The sequence below is a fragment of the Pleurodeles waltl genome, chromosome 12 (genome assembly GCF_031143425.1).
Source record: "Pleurodeles waltl isolate 20211129_DDA chromosome 12, aPleWal1.hap1.20221129, whole genome shotgun sequence".
Classification (NCBI taxonomy): Eukaryota; Metazoa; Chordata; class Amphibia; order Caudata; family Salamandridae; genus Pleurodeles; species Pleurodeles waltl.
In genome coordinates this window covers 709,078,325-709,093,433 of record NC_090451.1, presented here as the reverse complement: position 1 = coordinate 709,093,433, position 15,109 = coordinate 709,078,325, and the positions used below count along the sequence as shown (strand labels likewise).

Below are 15,109 nucleotides of genomic sequence, written 5' to 3'. Positions count from 1 at the left end.
AGACATACTACGGAAAATGGCTCTGGGATCCCCCCTTTTGGGCGGGACTATTCATTGCTTATGACTATCAATAGAGATCACCTGCGAGAGAGAAAAACAGATTGAAATAAAGGCCAAGGAGATGTTCACTTGGCTGTTACCGCCCCCTGCCCACAAGAGGGTGTGTACAGTTCCACACCTACAAAACGTAAATCGCAGAAAAAATGGAACAGACAGTAGAGCAGACACTGTAACTTTATTATACATACAAGACCATATCATCATTATAGCTTAGTCCAATTTCTCATTTTTACAATTTGCTACATAAAATATCTCTGCCTCTGTCATCGTCCTATTTAGGTTTAAACTATTCAGCATCTGTCAGTTATAAAAATAAGAATGAACTTTTTTATTTTCGTTGTCTCTTTATTCTTCTAATTTTGCACCACCAGGATTGTCCGCTGTCAAGAGCCCCACTGGATCTGTCCCACGGAGTGTTGTCAGTGCTGGAGACCAGAACAAATATTTGTTATTTTGGGGACATAAGGGGTCATAAGTTATAGTGTCAGAATCAGCAAGGAACTGGAGATGGGGCAGGTTTCCAATCAGAATAACCACATTCTTGATGCTCCCTTGCACTTTACGGTGGCAGGGCACACGACAATTTGGAGCGGATTACAGTGCATGCAGTACTTGCTCAAAGACTGCAGCTTCATTTGTCTCCGATTCGTATGCCACCTGCCCAGGCGACTGCTCATTTTAGCCAGCTGAAATGATCGGGTACTAGCTCGCCTTCCTACACAGTGTTCACATTTTCTTTAGGGTGTGGTTCAAGAGTCATAGCTTGCTTCCCCCCAAAGAGTCTTTCATCATTGCAAAGCCATCTGTGCAACAGCTTTCAACATCTGTAGCTACCTCCATCCTAGGCTACTGTGCCCGTCCAGGGGGACTTGTGATCTTCAGACTGTGGGTTTATGCCTCACAAAGGCCACTGGGCATCCCAATGTCCTAGGTGGAATCACACACTGTGTGTGTCTACTCTTTTCCAGCCACTCACCCAAAAACTTAGCATAACTGTCAGCTTTCCCACTTTTGTTATTCGACCTCCTCAAGTATTTAAAATCATACAAGATAAAGGACAGATGGCCTTCTGCCATACTGGCATGCCAACACAATTCCATCCTTCCTTTACTTTGGATCAAATATGTAGAGATGTGATAGAGGTGAAAATGATTTATGTATGTGTGTGCATGATCTATAAACAAACAAAACACAGGGGTGGAGGCTGGGTTCATCCTCACAAAAAGCAACACATATACAAACACACACACACATACACATATACAAATGTTTTTGCAAAAAAGGGGATTTGGGGTGTTAGTCCGCCTCAATAAAAAGACAGTAACAACACAAACTAAGTGTGTGTGTGTGTATATGTACACAAACAGACATATGTACATAGTGATTAAAAAACACAAAAATTCGAAATAATGACAACTATATCAGCCTGAAACTGAGAACCCTGAAATAAAAAAATCGAAAATCCAAAACTGTGATTTGGGAAAGAGTGATAAACAACCACAATGTTCTCTTGCTATATAGCGTGATGAGAACAAAGCAGGAGTACATGTTCTAACCGCTACATTCTTGGAACGGTAAGAGCCATTAAACTGATGATCTACAAATGAAAGGGGTTACCGCACAGCAAACCAAGCACCCCAGCAACATTCTTTTCCAGTGCTGCACTCAGTTTTTTTTTATAGAACTTGGGAGAAAGTGCGCTGACGTAGTGTTATAGGCCCAATCTAAGCTAGCCTAGTCTCTTGAGAGCTAAGCTAAATCAATCAAACAAAATAAGGCAAGCTGCCCTCCCCACTCCACCAAAAACAAAACCCCGGCGAATGGAAGGACCCAGAAAGAGCACATCTCTCTAGAAACTGAACGGGTAAACTGAAGAGGCTCTTGAGAGTAGAGGTTACGAGGAGTGGATCAGAAAAGAGCACCAGGACAGGGGCAGTGTGACCCTGAATCTGTCAGTTGAAGGACCAGGCAGAGAAGATAAGAGCTCAAGGCCATAAACTGCACAAGGTCAGAGTGAACTGTTGACATCACTGCTAGGAGACAGGCGAAGACTTGCAAAGCCAAATGCTAGGGCTTGCCTGCACCCACAATCTTTCAGGGTTAAGTGTGGCGGTGGATGGCAGCATGTGGTGTGCAGGAAGACAGGAGGCTTGGCAGTAGTGGGGTCCCTGAAGCAGACACAAGCAGTGGATTCTCAAAGAATCATCCTGGTGATTTGGGGGTAACGGGGTCTCTGATTGTTTATAAAGTGCGTAAGTACCTCGTCCTGTTTTGGTCTCATTCCTCACCTCCAGCACTGGTGGGCTGCCCCTTCAACCTCCCGTGGAAGCGAAAAGCAAACAGAAATACCGTTTCCGGTTACGCGTAAGAAAGGTGCAGGTTGAACCTTCAGGCATGCCACCTCCGAGAGCTCCCAAGAGCCACTGCTAGAAAGCTGGCAGTGGAGGAAGGGAGGGAGGGACGGGGGCTGGAGGCAGGAGAAGGGTTCCTTGTGTTTTTCTGTTTTTGATTTAAAATTGATAAAAGTTTTCTTTAAATCATTGATTGTCCTCCACCAATCAAAAGAGAGAAAGAGATAGAGAGAAAAAAGCAGGCACAGCTCCGTAACATTTTAAAAAGCATGATGGGTTAACAGTCACAGGACCACAAAAGCTGTAGGCATGCCACCACTTCCCAGCAGGCTCCAGTGACAGCAGGCTTCGGAACATGATGTCCAGGGCATCTCAACTCCTTGGGATTGTTCCTTTTCTGATTTTTCTCTTGCAGATCTTTTGGAACGCGATCAGCGCAGCTCCCAGATATCCAGTGTGTCACACGTCACTCCTTCCATTGCATCATCACCAGTTCATGATGCAGTTCCGGTTCAACGTCATGAAGTAGACTTGGCTGCTTCCTCCAGACCGGACGGAGGCAAAAAACACCTGTACAAAGAAGAGCCAATGAAGAGCGATCAATATATGGAGAGTAAAGATCAACAAAGGTCAACAAAACAGGCGCACAAAGTTTTGTGTCTGAGATCAGATCTCACTAGCACCAGACTTCCTCCCTGCATCTCCTCTTGACGTGCCCACCTAGGCTCTCTTATTTAAAAAGACACTTTCTTGGATCAATTTCACTTACATGCAATAAAAGACAGATAAAAAAATGATAAGAATAAAAACAACATAAAAACAAAAGGTTAAGGTGTGTTTGTACAAAATGTAGTAACTTCTGGGAAGGAAGGGAGTGAAAATCCAGCAGAGTAGGGGTGTGGATCCAAACTCATCAGCAGCCGCGTGACATCGAGCAGTAGCTGCGTGACACCCAACAGTAGCCGTGTGAAAACCCCTGCTGCTTTAATCCTAGCGATCCACACATCGTACGCTGCACTATTGAGCCAACCACTGAACCACCCACAAAACGTCTCCCAAATGGAGATGGCATATACCAACAAGCGCAACCCTATCAAACCTGCACACTTGATTCTGCACACCGTCAAGCCCACAGAAACATGACTGGAGCACACCTGCAGTCCTCATTTTTTAAACTAAATGTTTCTCATTGAAGTCACACTATAAAAACCTGTTACCCGCAACTATACAGATTTATTTTATAGAGCACAAGCTGCCACCAGCAAGCGTCCTGCTGCCCAACCTGCAGACACACTGAGGGAGGCGAGGAAGGGAAAACAGAGGCAGCAAGACACAAGAGCCAGACCTGAAAAAAAGCAACCTTCCAGGAACATCAGCGGGAAAAAAAAGAAGCTGGAAGCTTTCAGCTTTCTAGGCAACATCTAGTAAGAGTTGGTTTGCGATGGTGAAGAAGAAGCTTGCGCCACACTTTAGGCTCCCGTATACTGAAGGACCGTACCCTGGGAGGGAAAGCAGTAAAAGGGACCTGATATAAGGAGTTTCCCTGGATAAGGACACCTTAGATATGTCAGATGTTTATGACTTTGCGGTATCAGGCCCAACTAACCAGTCGAGAGGGACCTTGACCTGGATGTGATCTTTGATTGCGAGCCAATGCTGCGCGCACTGAAGATCAGCCACACACATAGCCATGTTTTGGATCAACTGCAATCTGCAATTGTGAAAGCCAGGAAAGCAGAGCTAGACTTCAGATGCATAGCAGGGCTGAGTCGATGATGACCATTGCCCACATGTCCCAGAGGAGAAAGAGAAGGACTTGAGTGTCAGAACATATGGGTTACGTGTTTTTGGATCCGAGTATTGAACGAAAGCTTCTGGTCAAACAAGAACTCCTGACCTTCCAGCTGCGGACACTGAGCAAGAGAGCTCCCACGTGAAGGATAAAGATCTTATGGTAAACTAATTCGATGGCACCTAAGATTAAAAAGTTAGGTTTATCACGTTCAACTAAAAAGGTTTGCTGTCACCCGTGACTGTACTGCTGACGGTCTCTGAGGCGCAGGAGGTCAGGAAATGTGACCTTACATCATATCACATGGAAATAATCTGTGTGTCAGCATAAGGCAATATGTGAAACCCCAAACTCCTGGTCAGCTCTGCCAGACATTGAACATGCAGAGTGAGGAATGTTGCACCATATAGGGCACTCCTTAAAATAGAAAGGGAGCGTCAAAACTGTTCGCGAACGCCCATCTAAAAAGGAGCTGAACCCATTTTAGGCAGAGTTGGCAAATCTGTTATAATTAAGAGGAGTAATTAGGATGGAATAATCCACTGCATGAAAGGCAATGGACAGGTCCAACAGCAAAAAGCCAGCTGGGGCACTGAGATCCCTTGAATGATCTAGTCCATGGCTGAGACCAGAAACATGCTTCAGTCCAGTCAAGGGGATCAAGGGATTCATTGCATGCCATGTTGGCAAGAAGGAGTTCCGTGGGTTTAAAAGAAGCGGGAAGCACAGTTATGCACATTATGTTCTTTAAATCCTTGGAATACAGGAGTTTCAAGAAGTGTAATGATGAAGCAATCAGGGACACACCCCGAACCTAAAGAAGCATTCCTAACCGGATAGGGAAGTGGTGCAGCACAGGAGAAGGGCACTTTGACAGGGGCAGATCATTTAGCGATCCTGACTGGAACTGAACAAGGGCAGAAAGGAGTACAGGCAGTGAAAAGTGACAACCCTTTCTGATAGTGAGTGACTGCCTAGCGACTAGCTGGTAGAGACAGCTTGTGCTAGTGGAGATAACATCATCAAAGATGCAGGCACCAAAAAGCACTGCACTATCAATCTTACACACCTCTGCAGCATGCCTACGCCCAGCATGAGGTCCATGCATACACTTGCATAAGTTTATTTTTTGAGGAAGAAATTACTTTAGACCATGAAAACAGGTCTTGCGCTCCCAGAGACGGACATCACATATCTTCCCAGAAGAGTCTGGAATTCATGAGTCCACGTGACTTTGCAACGAGCTCCCTAGTCATATAAAGATACTTTTGAGGTCAAAATTACGTGAGGAGTCAGAGCCCAAAAGGCGCCTCCTTCAAGTGGTCGCACTTTGGACCCCACCAGGAAAGACCCCAACATGCGGCCGGGGCTACAGTCTTCTTTCATTGAGCAGCTGCAGGCTGATGCCCAGTGCTGACCCACATGATGCTTCAAAATACTTATCCATAGCAGTGCCAGGGAATAAGAAGGACGCAAGTGGCCTTGAGACATACAAGTCCTTAGGTTTGGTTTGAAATCTTCTTTCTCTGATGCAGGTTCCTTCGCTCTAGACTGCTCCCTGCACTCTAAAGGGTGAGAAGGAAGTTACAAATTTGAGGAACCATGGTGCATGCGTTCCACCATCGGTTTATGCTGAAATGAAAATGTCACTTACCCAGTGTACATCTGTTCGTGGCATTAGTCGCTGCAGATTCACATGCTGTACATGCTGTGCATAGTCCGCCGTCTGGTGTTGGGTCGGAGTGTTACAAGTTGTTTTTCTTCGAAGAAGTCTTTTCGAGTCACGAGACCGAGGGACTCCTCCTCCTTTGTTTCCATTGCGCATGGGCGTCGACTCCATCTTAGATTGTTTTCCCCGCAGAGGGTGAGGTAGGAGTTGTGTATGTTAGTAATAGTGCCCATGCAATGGAATGAATAAGTATGTACAAAATAAAGTTTAAGTAATATATTTACAAATGTTGAAGATTACTTCCAAACGGCTACAGGCTCCCGGGGAGGCGGGTGGGCGCATGTGAATCTGCAGCGACTAATACCACGAACAGATGTACACTGGGTAAGTGACATTTTCCGTTCGGTGGCATCTGTAGCTGCAGATACACATGCTGTGCATAGACTAGTAAGCAGTTATCTCCCCAAAAGCGGTGGCTCAGCCTGTAGGAGTGGAAGTAGTTTGAAATAAAGTTCTTAGTACGGCTTGACCTACTGTGGCTTGTTGTGCGGATAGCACGTCTACACAGTAGTGCTTAGTAAATGTGTGAGGCGTAGACCATGTGGCTGCCTTACATATTTCGTTCATTGGAATATTTCCTAGGAAGGCCATGGTAGCACCTTTCTTCCTGGTTGAGTGTGCCTTTGGTGTAATGGGCAGCTCTCTCTTTGCTTTAAGGTAGCAGGTTTAGATACACTTAACTATCCATCTTGCTATACCCTGTTTTGATATTGGGTTTCCTGTATGAGGTTTTTGAAATGCAATAAACAGTTGTTTTGTTTTCCTAATTAGTTTTGTTCTGTCAATGTAGTACATTAGTGCTCTTCTGATGTCTAATGTATGTAGTGCCCTTTCAGCTACTGAGTCTGGCTGTGGAAAGAACACTGGTAGTTCTACTGTTTGATTTAAGTGGAACGGTGAAATAACTTTTGGTAAAAATGTAGGATTAGTTCTTAGAACTACCTTATTTTTGTGTATTTGAATAAAAGGTTCCTGTATAGTAAACGCTTGAATTTCGCTTACTCTTCTTAGAGATGTAATGGCAACGAGAAATGCAACCTTCCACGTTAAGAATTGCATTTCGCAAGAATGCATGGGTTCGAAAGGTGGACCCATGAGTCTTGTTAAGACGATGTTGAGGTTCCATGAAGGAACAGGTGGTGTTCTTGGTGGTATAATTCTCTTTAGGCCTTCCATAAACGCTTTAATGACAGGTATCCTAAATAGTGAAGTTGAATGGGTAATCTGCAGGTAAGCAGAAATTGCCGCGAGGTGTATCTTTATGGAAGAGAAGGCCAGATTTGATTTCTGCAAATGTAGTAAGTATCCTACTACATCCTTTGGAGATGCATGTAATGGTTGAACTTGATTACTATGGCAGTAGCAAACAAATCTTTTCCATTTACTTGCATAGCAGTGTCTAGTGGATGGCCTTCTAGCCTGTTTTATGACCTCCATACATTCTTGGGTGAGGTTTAAATGTCCGAATTCTAGGATTTCAGGAGCCAGATTGCTAGATTCAGCGATGCTGGGTTTGGATGCCTGATCTGTTGTTTGTGTTGTGTTAGCAGATCTGGCCTGTTGGGTAGCTTGACATGGGGTACTACTGACAGGTCTAGTAGTGTTGTGTACCAGGGTTGTCTTGCCCATGTTGGTGCTATTAGTATGAGTTTGAGTTTGTTTTGACTCAATTTGTTTACTAGATATGGAAGGAGAGGGAGAGGGGGAAAAGCGTATGCAAATATCCCTGACCAATTCATCCATAGAGCATTGCCTTGAGACTGCCTGTGTGGGTACCTGGATGCGAAGTTTTGGCATTTTGCGTTCTCCTTTGTTGCAAATAGGTCTATTTGAGGTGTTCCCCAAATGTGGAAGTAAGTGTTTAGAATTTGGGGGTGAATCTCCTATTCGTGGACTTGTTGGTGATCTCGAGAGAGGTTGTCTGCTAGTTGATTCTGGATCCCTGGAATAAACTGTGCTATTAGGCGAATGTGGTTGTGAATTGCCCATTGCCATATCTTTTGTGCCAGGAGGCACAGCTGTGTCGAGTGTGCTCCCCCCTGTTTGTTTAGATAATACATTGTTGTCATGTTGTCTGTTTTGACAAGAATGTATTTGTGGGTTATGATGGGTTGAAATGCTTTCAACGCTAGGAATACTGCTAACAATTCGAGGTGATTTATATGCAACTTCGTTTGATGTACATCCCATTGTCCTTGGATGCTGTGTTGATTGAGGTGTGCTCCCCACCCTGTCATGGAAGCATCTGTTGTTATCACGTATTGTGGCACTGGGTCTTGGAAAGGCCGCCCTTTGTTTAAATTTATACTGTTCCACCATAGAAGCGAGATGTATGTTTGGCGGTCTATCAACACCAGATCTAGAAGGTGACCCTGTGCCTGTGACCATTGCGATGCTAGGCACTGTTGTAAGGGCCTCATGTGCAGTCTTGCGTTTGGGACAATGGCTATGCATGAAGACATCATGCCTAGGAGTTTTAATACCATCATTGCATGTATTTTCTGTGTCGGATACATGGCTTGTATAACCTTGTAAAAAATTTGAACCCTTTGTGGACTTGGAGTGGCTATCCCTTTTGTTGTGTTGATTGTCGTTCCTAAGTATTGCTGTGTTTTGCACGGCAGAATGTGTGATTTTGCATAGTTGATGGAGAAACCGAGTTTGTAGAGGGTTTGTATGACATACTCTGTGTGGTGTGAACACTTTGTTAGGGAGTTGGTCTTGATTAGCCAATCGTCTAGGTAGGGGAACACGTGTATTTGCTGCCTTCTGATATGTGCAGCTACTACTGCTAGGCATTTTGTAAATACTCTTGGTGCGGTCGTTATACCGAACGTCAACACTTTGAATTGGTAATGTATTCCCTTGAATACGAACCTTAGGTATTTCCTGTGCGAGGGATGTATCGGTATGTGGAAATACGCGTCCTTTAGATCTAAGGTTGTCATATAGTCTTGTTGTTTTAGCAGTGGTAATACGTCTTGTAGCGTGACCATGTGAAAGTGTTCTGATTTGATGTAGATGTTTAGTGTTCTGAGATCTAAGATTGGTCTCAGTGTTTTGTCTTTTTTTGGTATTAGAAAGTACAGTGAGTAAACTCCTGTGTTCCTTTGTGTACGTGGTACAAATTCTATTGCGTCCTTTTGCAGTAATGCCTGAACTTCTAATTCCAGAAGGTCTAAATGCTGTTTTGACATACTTTGTGTTTTTGGTGGGACATTTGGAGGGATTTGAAGAAATTCTATGCAATAACCATGTTGGATAATTGCTAAGACCCAAGTGTCTGTTGTTATCTCCTCCCAAGCTTTGTAAAATTGGCTTAGTCTTCCCCCCACTGGTGTTGTGTGAAGGGGTTGAGTGACTTGTGAGTCACTGTTTGGTTGTAGGGGTTTTGGGACCTTGAAATTTTCCCCGGTTTCTAGGGAATTGTCCCCCTCTGTACTGGCCCCGAAAGCCTCCCCTTTGGTACTGTCCCTGGTAGGTAGACGGTGTTGATTGTGAGGTGCTGGCTTGTGTGGCTTGACCCCGAAACCCCCCTCTGAAGGGTGTTCTGCCAAATGTGCCAAAAGTGCCTCTGCCCTGCGGGGAATAGAGTGCGCCCATGGCCTTGGCTGTGTCAGTGTCCTTTTTCAATTTCTCAATTGCCGTGTCCACATCGGGTCCAAACAATTGTTGTTCGTTGAACGGCATATTGAGCACTGCCTGTTGTATCTCGGGTTTAAACCCGGATGTGCGCAACCATGCGTGCCTTCTTATGGTTACCGCGGTATTTATTGTTCTTGCAGCTGTATCCGCTGCATCCATAGAGGAGCGTATTTGGTTATTATAGATATTTTGTCCCTCCTCAACTACTTGTTTTGCCCGTTTCTGTAATTCTTTGGGTAGATGCTCGATGAGATGCTGCATCTCATCCCAATGTGCTCTGTCATATCGCGCTAGGAGCGCCTGAGAGTTCGCGATGCGCCACTGGTTTGCAGCTTGTACAGCAACCCTTTTTCCAGCTGCGTTGAACTTGCGGCTCTCTTTGTCCGGAGGTGGGGCGTCGCCTGATGTGTGCGAGTTGGCTCTCTTGCGAGCTGCCCCTACTACAACTGAATCTGGTGGCAGTTGTGATGTGATAAAAGCAGGGTCCGTGGGCAGTGCTTTATATTTTTTCTCCACCCGTGGAGTTATCGCTCTGCTTTTGACAGGTTCTTTAAAGATCTGTTTTGCGTGCCTTAGCATTCCCGGGAGCATAGGCAGGCTTTGATAGGTGCTATGGGTGGAGGAGAGGGTGTTGAAAAGGAAGTCATCCTCGACAGGTTCTGAGTGTAACGACACGTTATGGAACTCTGCTGCCCTAGCTACCACCTGTGCATACGCTGTGCTGTCCTCAGGTGGTGAGGGCTTGGTAGGGTACGACTCAGGACTACTGTCTGATACTGGGGCGTCATATAGGTCCCAAGCGTCCTGGTCATCTTGGCTCATGGTGGTATGAGCTGGTGAATGTGACGGAGTTTGTGCCGGTGATGTATGAGTTACAGGTGGAGGAGAGGGTGGTGGAGTTACTTTCTTCACCACTTTTGCTTGTGGTGTTTGTTCTTGTGTTTGGAACTCGAATCTCCTTTTCCTCCTGACTGGGGGAAGAGTGCTGATCTTCCCTGTCCCACTCTGTATGAAGATCCGCTTCTGGGTGTGGTCTACGTCAGTGGTTTGTAACTCTTCTTCAAATCTGTGTTTGCGCATTTGAGAGGACAGTGATTGTTCCTCTGAATACGAGCTGGCAGTCGGTTCGGTTGCTGGGCGTTTTGGCTCCGAAACTGTCTTTGCTTGTTTTCGGCTCCGAGGAGAATTTTCTCTTTTTTGTAGTCGAGCTTTCTCGGCGTCGATCATCCTCGGTGCCGCTGTCTCTGCGTCGAGCAGCTTCGGTTCCGCTGTCTCGGCGTCGACCCTTTTCGGCAGCAATTTCTCGGTCCCGAGATTGCTGCGTGCCTGTGTCTCGACCCGAGTCGGACGATCTCGGCACCAGTTCGCCCTTTTTCGGTGCCAATGGATGGTCACCTATTTTATGGGTTGAGCCATGGCCTGTTGGCAGTGGCGTCCCCTGGGCCTTGTCTGTTTTCCCGTGTGGTGCTTGTTTCGATGTCTTACTCACGGTTTCTTCGACGTCGAACTCCTCCGAGTCCGATTCATGGATGGAGAAGGCTTCCTCTTCTTCTCCTTGTTCCTCGAACCCTCGTTGTCCTGTCGGCGTGGACGCCATTTGCAACCTTCTGGCTCTTCGGTCACGGAGTGTCTTTCGGGACCGAAACGAACGACAGGCCTCACACGTTTCTTCCTTGTGCTCGGGCGACAGGCACAAGTTACAGACCAAATGTTGGTCTGTATATGGATATTTACTGTGGCATTTAGGACAGAATCGGAACGGGGTCCGTTCCATCGGTGTCGATGTTACACGCGGTCGGGCCGACCAGGCCCCGACGGGGGATCGAAGTTACCCCGAAGGGCTACCGGAGCTCTTCACGATTCGGTGTCGATTCTATCTAACCCGATACCGAACGAAACAATACCGACGTAGTTTTCCGAAGTTGTGACTATCTTTCCGTCCCGAAACCCGGAGCGAAAAGGAACACGTCCGTACCCGATGGCGGAAAAAAAAATCTAAGATGGAGTCAACGCCCATGCGCAATGGAAACAAAGGAGGAGGAGTCCCTCGGTCTCGTGACTCGAAAAGACTTCTTCGAAGAAAAACAACTTGTAACACTCCAACCCAACACCAGACGGCGGACAATGCACAGCATGTACAGCATGTGTATCTGCAGCTACACATGCCACCGAACATAAGGATTATCTCTGGGGTGTGGGGCACTTTCAAGACTTTGTTCTGGATGTCTTTATGATGAGGTCTATGCACCCATGACACTCTCCGACTGTAAATGTAGCCAATCATCGCACTAGCCCTTCTGTCTTCCAGTAATTAAACTACTGCAATAGTTGTAGCACCTGAAGTAAACTCCTTCCCAGGCAGACTGGATGTGGACATTTTCTTCAGCAATTACTCATTTTCAGTGTGAGTGGCACCATCCGATATCACAACAAGTGTCTCGTCGCTTCACTCAAAGTGATGCGCAAGTTGAACACAAGGGGCCCATGTGCTAAAGAGTGAATTCTCCAAACACCCACAAAGTTTAAGGACAGCGGAAGGAGGTAAAAGAGAAATACACTTGAACCTCTACATCTTCAAAATGAGATGCAGGAGGGCTGTAGGGACTCTGCATGAAGCCTGCACATCCATCAGACAGAATGTTACCAAATGTAACAATCTTTTTCTTCTAATGGTACCCCACTCCGTCATGTTGGTGATAAGAACCACATCCGAATACGACTAATGCCAAAGTATGAACCTATTAAACCAGTTTCAACAAACTGAAGATTATGAGAAGCAAATGTTGGAAAGTGTAAAGTGTAACATTAATGAGAAAGTCCCAAAGTTTAAAGTAAAGAAATTTTTTACTTACCCAGTGAGCATCTGTTTGTGGCACCAGGTGCTGTAGAGTCACATGTTCTGCATACTTCCGCCATCTAGTGTTGGGTCTGGAAGGTTACAAGTTGTTTTTGTTCTAAAAGTCTTTCAAGTCACAAGGTATATGACTCCTCCTCTTGCTGGTAATGCACATGGGTATCAACTCCATCTTCAGATTGTTTTCTCGCAGGTGGGTTATGAATGGAGTGTTGTGTAAGGTAAAGTAAAATAAAGTCCATGCATTTTGATGTATAGCAGAGACTACTACAGCCACAGGTGTCCGGGGAGGAGGGTGGGTGCATGTGAATCTACAGCACTACATGTCTCAAAAAAGATGTTTACTGGGTAACATTTTCCGTTTGATGGCACGTGTGGCTGTAGATACACATGCTCTGCAGAGACTGTAAAACAGCGCTTTCAAAAAGCGGTGGCAAACCTCTGGGTGTTGTAGTGTTTCGAAAGAGAGTACGTAGCCCTGCCTGACCTACATTAGTTTGTTGGCGTGCACAAACATCCACACAGTAATGGCTAGTGAAAATGTGTGGCGCAGCCCATTTTGCTGCTTTACCTATGTCAGTTATGGGAATGTTACCGAAAAAGGCCATAGATGCACCTTTTTAACAAGTTGAGTGTGCTCAAGGCAGAATAGGTAATGGCCTTTTGCATAGCAAGTTTGGACACATTTGACAATCCATCTTGCTATTGTGGGATTAGTAATAAAGTTGCCTTTGTGTGGTGAAGAGAAGGCAATAAAAAGTTGTTTTGTTTTCCTAACGGTTTCAGTTCTATCAATGTAGAACAAACACACTCTTTTTACATCTAATGTGTGGAGGGCTCTTTCAGCAACAGAATCAGGTTGTGGAAAAAAGACTGGCAATTCAATTATTTGAATGAGATAAAACTGAGATACCACTTTTAGTAAACATTTTGGATTAGTACGAAGGACCCCTTTATCTGTGTGTATTTGGAAAAAGGGTTCTTGTAACGTTAATGCCTGGAGCGTAAAGTTATTGGTACTACAAAAAAAGCCTTTTTCCACAAACAGAAGCTGTAAAGGACGAGTGTAGTGGCTCAAATGGTGGGTCCAAGAGTCTAGCGAGGACCACATTAAATTTCCAAGAAGGCACTGGGGCAGTCTTGGCGGTATTACTCTTTTAGTCCCTTCCATAAAAGATCTAATAACAGGGATTTTGAAAAAGCAGAATGCGGCCTGTTCTGAAGGTATACAGCTATAACTGCTAAGTGTAACCTTACGAAGGGTATGCTAATATTGCCTTTTGTAAACTAATGAGATACAACATTAGATTTTGCACTGACACTTGAAATAGATCCCAAATTTGAGCAATGCAATAGTACACAAAATGTTTTCATTTTGCTGCATAACACGCTCTAGTAATTGGTCTATGTGCTTCCTTAAGAATATCCATACATTCTTGAGATAGGTTTAAATACCCGAATTCTATGCCTTCAGAAGCCAAATGGCAAGATTCAACTCCTTGGGATTGGATGTCTGATTTGATTTTAGTGGCGTGAGAAGGTCCAGGTCAAGGGGATTCTTCTTGTGTGGTACTACTGATAGGTTTAAGAGCGGAGAACCAAGGTTGAGTTGCCCTTGTGGGTGCCACTAGAATGAGTGTGAGAGAAGTTTGCCCGAGTTTCCGAACCAGATACGGAAGAAGAGGAAGAGGTGAAAAGCAATGGCAAATATCCCTGACCAGTTCAACCATATAGCATTGCCCTTGGACTGAAGGTTTGGAACACTGGAGGCGAAGTTTGGGCATTTTGCATTTTCTTTTGTTGCAAATAGGCCTATGTTTGGTAATCCCACTTTTGCAAGTAGGGTAGAAAGACTCGGGGTGGAGTTCCCACTTGTTGTGGCATTCTGCTGAGGAGGTCGGAAATATTGTTGTGTGTTCCTGGGAGGTATTCAGCTAAAAGGTATATATTGTGGGGAATGGCCAAATACCAAATTGTCTGTGCAAGGCGAGACAACTGTAGTGATTGTGCTTCCCTCCCCTCCCCCACCGTTTTTGTTCATAATACATGATTGTCAGGTTGTCTTTGTGTATGAGAACTACCTTGCTGGTGAGATGAATTAAAAACGATTTGTGTGCTAGGTGAACAGCTAGCAGCTCTAGGTAACTGATGTGTAGAGTTTGGTGTGTTTGATCCGAAAGACCCTGGATAGTGAGGTCCCAGAGATGAGCACCCCACCCTGTCTGAGAGGCGTCTGTTGCCAGAATGATCTGTGGAATAGGCTCTAGTAATGGCTGCCCGTTAAAAGGTTGGTTTTGTTCCACCACTGCAGAGAGTGAAATGTGCGGCTGTCTACCAACACTAGATCATCTAAGCGATCCTGTGCCTGAGACCATTGACGTGATAGACATTCTTGCAACAGGTGCATATGAATATGTGAATGTGGCACAATTACAATGCAAGAAGCCATCATTCCTAGATGTTTCATGACTGATTTTATGGTAACTGGGTGATTGGGGTGAAAGCAAAAGAACTGTCTTTGAAAATTCAGGCCCGTATTTATACTTTTTTTGCGCCGCATTTGCGTCGTTTTTTGACGCAAAAACGGCGCAAACTTGCAAAATACCATTGTATTTTGTAGGTTTGCGCCGTTTTGCGTCAAAAAGCAGCGCAAATGCGGCGCTAAAAAAAGTATAAAT

General features: G+C 45.1%; 1 protein-coding gene across 7 annotated transcripts in view; it reads right to left on the bottom strand.

Annotated features, from left to right (window-relative positions):
- Positions 1 to 216: 216 nt before the first annotated feature.
- MINK1 (misshapen like kinase 1) overlaps positions 217 to 15,109 on the bottom strand; it is a 503,992-nt gene continuing 489,099 nt past the window's right edge. For all 7 annotated transcript variants that reach the window (XM_069215741.1, XM_069215740.1, XM_069215743.1 and 4 more), the window contains one exon: positions 217 to 2,981. In XM_069215741.1, the coding sequence (XP_069071842.1) occupies positions 2,898 to 2,981 (84 nt within the window). In that variant the 3' untranslated portion in view covers positions 217 to 2,897. The remainder of the gene's footprint in view (positions 2,982 to 15,109) is intronic.